The sequence below is a fragment of the Dasypus novemcinctus genome, chromosome 8, assembly GCF_030445035.2.
Source record: "Dasypus novemcinctus isolate mDasNov1 chromosome 8, mDasNov1.1.hap2, whole genome shotgun sequence".
Taxonomy (NCBI): domain Eukaryota; kingdom Metazoa; phylum Chordata; class Mammalia; order Cingulata; family Dasypodidae; genus Dasypus; species Dasypus novemcinctus.
Window position 1 is genome coordinate 98,320,422 of NC_080680.1, and position 12,331 is coordinate 98,332,752.

The 12,331-nt window shown below is 49.9% G+C and overlaps 1 protein-coding gene across 6 annotated transcripts in view; it reads right to left on the reverse strand.

Annotated features, from left to right (window-relative positions):
* Positions 1 to 12,331, reverse strand: part of GSN (gelsolin) — a 58,044-nt gene continuing 45,713 nt past the window's right edge. For all 6 annotated transcript variants that reach the window (XM_004483570.5, XM_004483569.5, XM_071217026.1 and 3 more), the window contains 10 exons: positions 12,082 to 12,170; positions 11,722 to 11,937; positions 9,670 to 9,803; positions 6,894 to 6,984; positions 4,463 to 4,633; positions 3,702 to 3,876; positions 2,520 to 2,644; positions 2,252 to 2,329; positions 977 to 1,037; positions 1 to 385 (listed from right to left, as the gene is read on the reverse strand). In XM_004483570.5, coding sequence (XP_004483627.2) covers positions 216 to 385; positions 977 to 1,037; positions 2,252 to 2,329; positions 2,520 to 2,644; positions 3,702 to 3,876; positions 4,463 to 4,633; positions 6,894 to 6,984; positions 9,670 to 9,803; positions 11,722 to 11,937; positions 12,082 to 12,170 — 1,310 coding nt within the window. In that variant the 3' untranslated portion in view covers positions 1 to 215. The remainder of the gene's footprint in view (positions 386 to 976; positions 1,038 to 2,251; positions 2,330 to 2,519; positions 2,645 to 3,701; positions 3,877 to 4,462; positions 4,634 to 6,893; positions 6,985 to 9,669; positions 9,804 to 11,721; positions 11,938 to 12,081; positions 12,171 to 12,331) is intronic.

Below are 12,331 nucleotides of genomic sequence, written 5' to 3' on the forward strand. Positions count from 1 at the left end.
TAACACACTTTAAAAGCTTTTATTAAGTTTCCAAAGCACAGATATTTGAGACAATTTGCAAGGACCCTTAATTTTAGCAGGGCTGTTTTTGGCTACTGTAAAAAAAAAAAAAAATACACACACACCAGAGTTTCCCTGCTCGCTGTAGGGTCTCTTTGAGGGATGGACTGTTCTCAAAGGCACTGACCAGAGACACTGGTGGGGCCTGTCCTTCCTCAGGCTCCCAGCTCAGCCATGACCCTGTCCAAGGGGTCCACAGCCCAGTAGTTGTCATCCCAGCCGAGGAACCAGCCCACAAAAGAGGGAGGCTCAAAGCCTTGCTTCACAACGGTGATGGGGGTCCGTCTGTCCCGATTAGCTGGGTCTGTCTCGATGTACCGTTTGGCTGCAGCACACAGAGAAGAAAAGGAAGCCCCAGGAGGTTTTAGTGCCTCCTGCATCAGGGGGCGGTCCATTCCGGGCAGGAGTTACCAAGCATGGTATTTGGCCTAATATTCAGCCACACCTTGCACTGGACATCCCCGTCCCCGCAGGCGATGCACCCACCCCCCTCCACCACGCTGCCCTGGAACCAGTATACAGGAGGGAACAGGTTTAACCCCCTGCTTCACAAGGCTCCCACTCTCTCTTTGGATATATCATTTTCTCTTGCTGTCCCCTCTTAGAAGATAGTAAAGAACGGGCTTTTAGGTTCCCTGCTCCCAAAGCAGAGCTTTTCTGCTACCAAAAATCTGCTTTGCAACGTCTGAACGCTGAAGACTTGAAACTGCTTCCCACCTGTTCTTCCTTCCCCTGTTAGACCTCGGGGCTGTCTGAAGGAACCCAGCTGCTCTCTCACCGCTGTGGGCAGGGCTTATGAAGGGCTTCCCACAGAGGAGGAAGTCCCCACCCCACTGATGCCACTCCCAGCCCCAAGCAGGGAGCTGTTCCCATCACACCAAACCCAACAGACCCACAGGCAGACCAGGATTCTCACCTGAGGTCAAGGCTTCTGTCTTTTCCTCTTCCTGAGAATCCTTTCCAACCCAGACAAAGACCTACAGGGGAGACACAAAATAAAAGGTGAATGAGATGTGCTGACCAAGTTGGCTACTGGAAAGAGAATGGTGGGGTTTCAGGTACAGGACTGACAAAGCCCACAGCGAACAGAACCCATAGGCTAGGACTGGAATTACCTGGAACAGAGGTTACAAGTAGTGGCCTACAAGCAGATTTTGCTTACCCATCCACTGCCCTGTGTTGGCCTGCAGTGCCTTTTAAAATAGATTTAGTTATCAACTGATAACATAAAAATCTAGATTTCTAAGTTCTCTTAAAAACAATTGGAGGATGGCACCCTGGGCCTTCACCCTCACTTGGATGAAGCTGAGCAGTGACTGGCACCCCTTTGCATGGGCAGTTCCACTTTGCCTCAGGCCCTACCATTCCATAATGTCCCCCTATCCCAGCCTGCTTCACTCATTAACCTTACCAGCCAGGTGCCATCAGGCATTAAGTTCGAGACCCCTGTCTAGAAGCTCATGAATTATTCTTTAAAGGTATTTATTTCTTCAAATGAATGAATGGCCAAATATATGCCCAAACTCATTTATTCACCCAACAAATTATATATTGAGAGTCCACCATGTGCCGGTCTCTGTAGGTCTTGGCCAACATGGCTCTAAGGCTTGGCATAAAAACATTTGAAAACTATAGACCAATCTCCCTTATAAACATAGATGCAAAAGTCCCCAATAAGATACTAGACAACTGAAGCCAACAGCATATTAAAAGAATTATTTATCATGACCAACTGGGGTTTATCCCAGGAATGCAAGAGTGGTCCAATATAAGAAAACCAATAAATGTAATACACCACATTAATAGAATGAAGCAAAAATCACATGATCACCTCAATTGATGCAGAAAAGGCTTGACAAAATCTAACATTACCTCTTGACTAAAAACAAAACAAAACCAAAAACCACTCCAAATAATAGGAATAGAAGGTAACTTATTCAACGTGATCAAGGGTACATATGAAAACCCACAGCAAACCGTATATGTAATGGTGAAAGACTGAATGCAGATAAGGGAATAGAAACTCAGAAGCTCTGAAAGGGGAAATGTCATGTAGCAGCTCAGGGACTTTTCTAGTAACACCTTGCACTACCTCTCATAAGCCCTTCTGGCAAGCGATCTTAGCGCTGGAAGTCCAGCTTCTCCTTTCCCCTCAGACCCCGACGGCCTTCACCTTCTGTCCTTCACCCACCTGGTCCCAGGTGTCCAGGAGCATGACATCATCAGTGGCCAGATCTTCCTGCATGAGCTCTCCAGGCACCTCTTCAATCTGAAAGGAATGGAAGGGGTTAAAGAGAGAGCATCAGGAAGGGGCTCTTTTGCCCCCAAGTAGAGGGGGATTGTGTCCTTCCTCCATGCTGTGTGATCAGAACTTTTCCCCCTCCCCTCTGCTGACTGGCCCTGCTCCTTGGGACCCACCCACGGAGGGGAAAGCAGGTGTGACCTCTGCAGGGGCTCACCACAAAACGTCCAATCTTGTTGGAGCAGGCAAAGAGACGAGGAGGGTGGGCGTCCATCTTCTTGTCCTTCAGCCGCGGGGACGTGCGGTAGGGGGCCTTTCCACCCAAGGCCTCCCAGAAGCTGTCTGTAAGGGGAGGCCATGGCAGTTGCTCAACTGGCAACGCTGCCTTCCAAGCTCTTCTCCTCAGACCCCAAGACACACTCTTCCTGAACCCAGCCAAATCCCCACCCTCCATCTAAAACTCCCAAGGTGTCAAAGATGGAATTTGCCTGAGAGAATTTGAAGGTGATGAAATAGAGGCCCGGAGGGGGCAGACTTGGCAGGAGACTGCTTCTGGCTTGAGACTGACAACAGCACAGCGGGATGAGGATAATGATTCCCACTCAAGAAATGAGGTGACTGAGGCTCAGAGAGGATCAGCAATTCACCCAAGACCACTCAACTATTACATGGGAAAGCCAGAATGCAAATCTTAACCTGTCTGACCCCAATATTCTTCCCACAATACTTGTGCTGTCCAAGATGGTAGCCATGGCCACATGTGGCTATTTCAATTTTAATTAATTAAAAATTAAATACAACTCAAAACTCGGTTCCTCAGTTGCACTAGCCACATTGCAAGTGCCAACGGCCTCATGTGACTAGTGGTTAGCAAAATGGGCCTGCATATCCAGAGTATGTCCAACCCCACAGAAGGTCCCCTGGGGCTCTACACCAGGCTATGCTTCCCCTCTAATAAGCATCAAACAGAGTGAATGAGCTCAAAGTAACAGCAGAAAAGAATGAGGGTGCATAAGGAGGATGGCCCTGACCTTATGATTCTGGAAACAGAGCAGGCTCGTGGCACTGCTGTCCACGAGGACACTAAATATTAGGCAAGGCCCCTGCCCCTCTGATGCAAAGACCTTCCCCACGATCCTCCAAGGCTTCCTGGCAAGTTACTGCCTCCTCCAGCAATCTTTGCCAGCTGCCCCAGCTGAGCTCCCCTTTCTCTAACTCCTGGAGCTGCCCTCCCACTGGCCACAGCCCTCGTTTTAATCCGCCATGTTTCTATTGAGCACACCTCGGGTGGCTGGCACTGGGGAGGGGCGAGGATAGAGAAGTCCCCAAAGCAGAAGGAAGAGAGAACCCAATAACTACAGTGCCCCGAGAGCAGCCGGCCCCTCCACCCCCGCTTTACCTGGCTCGCTGCCTTCTGCCACCTGCACGGGCCGGGCCCGCAGCACCCTGAGCAGCTCCTGAGCCCCCGTCTTCTCTGCCTCACTGGCTCCTGCACCCACCCAAAGGTAGGCGGCCGAGGGGGTTTTCAGGACAAAGGCATCATTGGAGTTCAGGGCACCAGCCTTAGGGATCACCTGGCAGGGACAGTGCTCAATCAAGACCCAGACAAAAAGCCCCTGGTCCCTTCTTCACAGCCCAGGAGTCCCCACAGCAGGGCTAGCTTTAAGGTGGAAACTTGGAGGAACACACCCCACCAGGTTAGGGCATTAGTTACACCCATAAGTCACTAATACACTCTGTGAGCCAAGAGGATTCTAGAATTCTGGGCTGCATTAACAGAAGCTAAGTGCATAGAACAAAGGAGATGATAGTCCTGAGCTCCCCTGGGCTGCTCACACATTCTTAGAGGCTTTTGTCCAGGTCTGCACCTTCTGCCATGAAAGGGCCAGGGACAGCCAGAAAGACTATCCAGATTGAATAGAATGAACTAGCTAAAAGGTGGTGAGCTGCCCATTCTGGGAGGTATGCAAGGGGCACTGAGCATCCTTGAATCGGAGGGAAGTCTATGGCATACAATCCTGCCGCCAGATCAGGAAGGCACAAAAAGCTGCTTAAACCCCTCACCTAACCCCAGGGCTCCGTGCCCCGGGATCTGCCCACCTAGCCTGGGAGGTTTCAGCAGGACCAATCCCTCCCTCTGGTCCAGGACCTGGGAGTTACCTCAACAGCTCGCGTGGCTCCAGAGCTGCTGGCCCGGACCTGGAAGAGGCGGGTGCTGGCAGGGGCCGTCTGCCCGCCCTCACGGGAGGTGCCGCCCTTGTAGATGATCATGGGCTTCCCGCCGAACAAGCTCATGAGGTGGGCAGGCTCCTTGCCCTGGACAACGCGGCTCTGGCAGGGAGACAGGAGACGGAGTCAGGGAAGGAGGAAGGCACCATGCTGCTGGGCAGCACCGGGCTCAACCCCCCACCCCGGCATGGCCCGACCCCCCACCCCACATGAGGCCATCACGCCTGCGTCTCAGCAGCACAGAGCACGCGCAGGCGCCAGGCAGGGAAGCGGGACCTCCAGGAAGGCTGGCGGCAGTGCTGTTGCCTAAGGTGCCCCAGGCACTGCCCCTGCTGCCCTCCCCCTCCCGCGAGGACCTGGCTGGCCCACCCTGAGTCTGGGCCAAGAACTCGGAGGGCCCATGTTTGCAAATATTCCCTTAAATGGGAGCACAGGGATTGTCTGTGGACATTCTTCCAGGATAGTGACGTCAGCCCCGGGTCTGAAAGCCAATGCGGTGCTGAGAATGGAGCTTTCCAGATCTGGAGAGACCCCCCAGATGCAGGCTGCAGTCAGGGGCTTGTGGGGAGAGGGCAGACAAGGAGAGCTACACCGAGATTTATCCCAGCTGCTCACAGCCTGTGTGCCCACCTCATTTCAAATAAGCTTGGTGGCTCTGGCTAATAACATTGAGATAATCTCATGTGTACATTGGGTGTATGGGACCACTTCCCACCATGAGCCACCACCACTCGATGAAAGTTCAAATCCACAGCCACCCTGCAGGGAGAACTTGGGCATGTGATTCAACCTTTTAGGTTCTCTTCTGTAAACAGCCCGTGAATGCTCCTCCCAAGGCTGTTGTTGGGATAAAATAAGACACAATCATCTCACTTGGTGCCTGGCACCCAAAGGGACCCCACTGTCACAGTCAAAAGTCAGAGCATCAACCCCCAATCCAATTCCTGAGCCCTGCCCACTCTGAGGCTCTGAAGATGCAGCTGAGGTCAGCTGGAGGAAGGAGGCTGCCTTGGTCGGGGCAGGGATTCTTATCTGCCTCCCCCACATCTCCCTGACCTGGTTCTGGCCCATGCTGTAGCCAGAGGAGTCTTTTAAAGGCATAACTTGGGAAGCGGACGTGGCTCAACTGACAGAGCATCCATCTACCATATGGAGAGTCCAGGGTTCAGGCCCCAGGACCTCCTGACCCGTGTGGTGAACTGGCCCATGCGCAGTGCTGCCATGCACAAAGAGTGCTGTGCCACACAGGGGCGCCCCCAAGTAGGGGTGCCTCAAGCACAAGGAGTGTGCCCTGCAAGGAGAGCGGCCCTGTGTGAAAAAAGCGCAGCCCACCCAGGAGTGGTGCCACACACATGGAGAGTTGATGCAGCAAGATGATGCAACAAAAAAAGAGTCGCAGTTTCCCACTGCCACCAGATAATGCAAGTGGTCGCAGAAGAACACACAGTGAATGGACACAGAGAGCAGACAATGGGGGGAAAGGGAAGATACATAAATAAAATAAAAATCTAAAAAAAAAAAGAATATGTTTAAAAAAAAAAGAGGCATAAACTCCTTCCTGTCAGACTGACCATTCAGCAACTTCCCGTTGTCCTCGGGATCAAGGTCAACATCCTTTCCATGGCCTCATCTCGCAGTACTTTCCCCTTCGCTGTAATACCCCATCCTCCCTCCCTGCTCAGGGCCTTTGCATATGCTGGTCCTGCAAAGTGCCTTCCTTCACTCTTTGCCTGGCCAGTTTCTACTCCTTTTGGTCCCAACTGCAAGGTCCCTTCCTCAGGGGACCTTCTCTAATCCAATTAGATCTATCTGGGATTTATGTCTTTAAAATGCATATATAGGGGCTTACTGTGTGCTAGACAGGGCTCTTAATGCTTTATTTATAGATGCTGTTTCTTAATCCTCACAGCAATCCTGTGAGATAATGACTGTTATTATGCTCATTTGAGAACATGGAGGTAGAGAGGCCACGTAACTTGCCCAAGGTTTCCCAAAGGTGAAGACAGAATTCAAACCCCAGCAAGCCTGCTACAGAGTCCACCTTCCTCACTACTCAGTCATGCAGCCACACTCACTACACTCTCTGTGTCTGATCATTTTCATTTGGGGTCTGCTTGCACCTCCATCTGGACCCATGTTTGCTGAATGTCATTCACCCACTGAGACTGTCAACCCTATCAGCGCAGCGGCCGTGGCCATGCGTTCACGCATGCAGTACCAGTGTCAGGTACTTGGAAGCCCTGGATAAATATCTGTTGCTTGGATGGAGGGAGAGATGGTTGACCGGCAGGCTGATGAATGGCTGGAGGGACAGACGAATGGACGAGGCCCAGAGTACAGTCGGAGGCAGTAGGAGGCTCACCTGGACAGGGGTTCCTCCCAGCTCCTCATCCAGCTGGGCCGTCAGGATGGCAGACGCGGCGACCTCATCCTGGGTAGACTGGGCGCCCTGCCTGGAGGAGGAAGTGCTACTCAGCCCAAGGCCACAAAGTGCTCCCAGTCGGTCCCTTGCCCTGGGCCTGAGTAACCCACAAATCTCCACATTACAGGTAGTGAAACCAAGACACAGAATGGGAGAGGGAGTCTCTCGAGCAACCGGAGTCAGGAACAAACCAATCTCCACTTCCAGCTCAGGATCTTTCCTTCTCTTATGGCATAAAGAATGAATTTCCTTCTCTTAAATGTCCTCCCCAAGGGACTGGACAGTCATCCCATTGTGGGCAGCCACAAGAGAAGGTGCTCTGAGACTCGAGCCAGGGATGCAGGAAGGTGGCCAGGACATTTCCCCACGTGGATAGCAAGGGCGACACGTGCCCACTTGTGGGAAGAGACATTGGTCAGCCTGGACTCATGTGGACACATGCAGAGAGAGGTCTGCACAGATGTTCACCAAAAGGTCCATGCCGATTGCCCTAGAGGGGAGATTTGGGGGTTTCTGGCCTTCTATGTCGCCTTTTCCTACGTTGTCTGAGTTTCCCATAACCAAAGTATGTTATCTATATGAACATACAAACGAACAAACTTGACAAATCAATGTGCTGGTAAGATAATAACTACAAAAATGTTTTCTTTTGAGTTTTGACCCATGTGTGTACAACACCTAGTCAAAAAAAATTATTTTTAAATAACTGATGAATATTTTTCAAAAGTGTCAACATCATAAAAGAAAAAGAAAGATGAGGAATTGTGAAAGACAAGGAGACTAAGGAGGCCTGGTGGCTAAATGCCGTGTGGGATCCTAGATTTGCTCCTCGTCCAGGAGGATTAGGTGGGAAAATCGATGAAATCTAAATAAGGCCTATGAGTTAGCAATTAGTATTCTATCAGTGTGAAGTTCCTGGTTTTGACAGTTTGATCACTGTACCAGGGCTATATGAGATGATAACACAGGGGAAGCTATTAAGTGGGGTGTGGGAACACTCTACTATTTTTGTAACTTTCCAGCAAGTCTATGAATATTTCACAATAAAAAGTTCAAAATGAAGCAACTCAACAGGCAAAACTCAAACTAACAAACAAAAAGTTGGAGACTGGGAAACAGATGTGGTTCAAGTGATCAGGCTCCCATCTACCATACGGAGGCCCGAGGTTCAATTTCCAGGGCCTCCTGGTGAAGGCTAGCTGGCCCGTGCCACCACACTGAGCTGAGAGCTCGGCCATGGGGAGCAAACGCAAACAACGGGGGAGGTGGGGGAAATAAATAATCTTTAAAACAAAAAAAAAGTTGGAGATTGAGTTGGTGCTCTCCAAAAGGTAGATAAGAGAAGTGCAAATTAAAAGTACACTGAAATACACGAAAAAAAAAAACAAAAACAAAAAGTACACCAATAAAGACAAAAAAATTTAAAAAATAAAAAATAAATAAAAAAGTACACCAAGACATCATTTTAGAAACTAGAAGACTGACAAGGGAGCAGATGTGGCTCAAGCAGTTGAGCACCTGCTTCCCATATGAGAGGTCCTGGATTTGGTTCTAGGTGCATCCTAAAAACAAAAAAACAAACAAGCAAACAAGTGAAAAAACAACTCAGGGGAACCAATGTGGCTCAGTGGTTGAGCACCGGCTTCCTACATATGAGGTCCAGGGTTCAATCCCCAGCCCCAGTACCTCAAAAAAAAAAAAAAAAAAAGATTGACAAACATCCAAAAGTTTGACAGCACATTCTACTGTTAAGGCTGTGGGGGAAACGGCACTCTTATACAATGCTGGTGGGAATGCAAAATGCTACAAATTATCAAGGGAAATGCACTATCAGAAATGACGATTGCATTTACTCTTTGACCTGATAATCATACTTCTGGGAACTTACTCTACAGATATCTCTGTACACATTCAAAATGACGTTTGTTTAAGGTTGCTAATCACAGCAATGATTCTAACAGTACAAGTCAGGAATCAACCCAAGTATGCATCAACAGGGAATTTGTTAAATAAACTGTAGTGTAGCTACACAATGGAATATCGTGCAGTTGTAAAACAAGAATGAGGAGAAAGCTCTCTATGTACTGACATGGACTGACATCCAGGAAAAATTAAGTGAAAAAAGCAAGGCACAGGACATCATACATAGTATGCTATCGTTTGTATACAAAAGGAAGGGAATAAGGAATACAGAGTCCTATTTCTTTATATATAAGAAATTACTGAAAGTGGTTATTCCTAGGAGATAGGTAATGGGATGAAAAGGGATGGGGGTGGGAACAAGATTTCTCAGCAAATACCTTTTTGTTCTGTTTTTGATTTTTAAACCACAAAGATGTATTATCTAAAGAATTAAAAATAGAGTTTCGAAATTAAACGTATCTGGGAAGTTAGATACCAAAGTGTGCACAGCACTCAGCTCAGCATGGGATTGTGGGAGGGGATTTGTCTGCCTGTTTGTTTGCTTCTCCCTGGTCACATCTTCTACAATGGACAAGCAATACCTTTATAAGAGGAAGTTTAAAAGTTGTTGTGAGAAATAAGTGGTGCTGCCCTGTGGATGTGGCCTTTGCAGAGGAGGCTGGGTGTCCCGCCTGAGGCCCGCACCCTCAGGCTTCCCTCAGGCCTGCCCGCCCCCACCACTCTTGCCCTGCTCAGGGCCCAGCTAGTGCCCTCAGCACCTACCCACCCACCCCCAACGGTCCCAGACCCTCACCAGTTGTAGATGATCTGTCCCTGGCGGCCGCCGTGGCGGTAGTTGTACAGAATAATGTAGCTGTCTCCACCATAGAACTGCCCATACGTGGAAGGGTCCACGGGCACTTTATTGGTGCCTTCAATTCTCCAGATCTGCCAAAGCAAAGCTGGGGTCAGACACCCGTGCAGCCCCCCAGCCCCCAACTCAGGCCCGCTGGGAAAACTGCAGCTCAGTGGATTGAGCTAGACAATGGGTCAAGCTTCTTACACATGACATCACTCGGGATCAGGCTGAAGTTAAATAATTTGCCCAAATCACAGAACCATGAAACGGCAGGGCTGGGATTCAAACCCAGGTCTTCAGACCTTCCTACCACACCTCTGCCCCACCCTCTACTTTCCCCCTGGTCTGGTACCTACATGAGGTGCTCAGCACGTGCACTTAGTGAGTTTAACACAATGAGGGTTAAGTGGACAGGTCTGAGTTAGCCTCTGCATTAACTCTTAGAGGCTGTGTGACCTAGGACATCCTGCTTAACCTTGCCAAGCCTCAGTTTCCTTGTCTGAAAAACGGGGACAGTAAGAATACCTACCTCAAAGGATTGTTGTGCGATTCAAATGAGATTATTCACAAAAGTCTTTAGCACAGCGCAGCAGCTGTCCTTAGCATTGTGTTATTGTTGTTATTACTAGTGTTATCACTCTCCATTACTATTATGGACTTGACTGGAAGTGACCACTTCCAGGAGCAGGGCCATCACCAAATAACCTCAGAAAGACCCTGGCTGGCAGGCCTTATTGCAAAGCTCCTGCGACACCCATTTTTACAAGCGGGCATGAGGTCCAGCAGCGCCACCTGGTGGTGCTATGGAGACGTGGTCCCGGATCTCCAGATCTTGAAATTGGTGATGATGGATGATGGGATTAAACCCCATCATTAGGAACACAGTGAAGGAGGCTCAAGGAAGAAATTTGCTCAAGGTCACATAGTCTGTTAACCAGGGGTCATACACACTGCCGCATCCTTCATACTTTCACTATACTCCTTCCCCCCCAAAGTAATGAATTATTAAAACCATTGAGAGGATGTAGTTCAAGTGGTTGAGTGCCTGATTCCCATGTATGAGGTACCAGGTTCAATCCCCAAACAAACAAACGAAAACCCCAACTCTCATTGGGGAGCAAATGTAGCTGAGTGGTTGAGCACCTGCTTCCTATGTACAAGGTCCTCGGTTCAAACCCCGGTACCTCCTTAAAAAATATATAAAAGACTAATTCATTAAAAATGAACATTTTTGCTATTTCTAACATGAGGAATAGAGTCAATCTTTGAAGTGGATTTACCTCATAAATATCTCTGAACCCTGTTCCTCACCTTTCCATCACCACCTTGACCATCTTACTCTCAATGTCATATGCCTTTTCTCTCTCCGACTATTAAACTGACTTCCTCTTGAGGTCTCTTCTCTTTGTTTTCCTGTGTTCCACCCATTCGCACAGTGAGTTTTTAAAGCACAGAACTGAGGATGTCACGATTCTGCTTCACCAGCACCCACTGGCTCCCTGCCCTTGCACACAGCATTCAAGCCCCTTCCCTGAGAATGCCGTCGGTAACAGCTTCACGGGACAGCTCCCTCTTCCACAAATATTGGCAAACTCTTACTCATGTTCTGAGGTCCCACTCAAGGGTCCTCTGTGAAGGCTGCCCCAAACCCTGCCCTTAGGGCTGGATTTATCACTGTCCTCTGTGCTCCCCAAATCCCCTTTGCTGGCCTCCAATCTTCCCAGGACCACACAGAGTCTGAACAAATGACAGTGGTCTTCTCCCCTTCCAGACCAGACCCTCTTTGGGGACAGGGCAAGATGTGAGGCATTAGGCACATAGGAGGTGCTCAGGATACATTTGTTGTAAAAATTAAGTGAAACAAAACTCTCATCCACCAGAACTGTGATCAAAGTCTCACAGAAAAACCTCCTCAGGGAAGCAGGAGGCTGAGGATGGGCCAGAGGTAGCTGCAGATGGAGTGAGGGAGTGGCCTGGGCGACCCCATCCCCAGCCCACCCCAGGTACCTGTTTCTGGCCTGTGCCGTCGTCATCCATGCCGTGCTGGGCGGCCATGGCGGTGGAGGTGTGCAGGGTGGCTGCGTCGAAGGGCACCCGCTCTATGTTAGCAATGTGGCTGGAGAGGTAGGCCAGGCCGGGGCCATCCGTCTGGTCTGGGTCCCGCCAGTTCTTGAAAAACTGCTTGAATAGCGGGGTCTCACCGCCCTCGGGAAGGACTGCGACCTGGGAAGGACAGGGGGTTGAGCAGGATGTGGCTGGGCCTCAGGGGTCCACAGGGGAGAAGGAGATACCCAGGTACAGAGGGGGTGGGATGCCCACCCCAGCCCATCCCCATCCTCACTGTCCTACCAGGCCTCCAAACCTCACCTGGGTCTGCTTGGGGTAGCCCATCTTGGAGATGAAATCAGAGGCTGTTTTGAGCGCGGCCTTCCTCTCCTCCGTGTTGGCCTGCTTGCCTGTGGGCAGCCAGAGAGAAGGCAATGGAAGTTTAGGAACCTGGAATTAAAGCTACACACCAACAGCCAATGGTCCAGGGACATGTGCTCTCTCAGACCCTAAACTTCCACATAACGGAAAGGACCAGCAAAGCCTTCTGCCCTACCCTTCTTTTCCAATC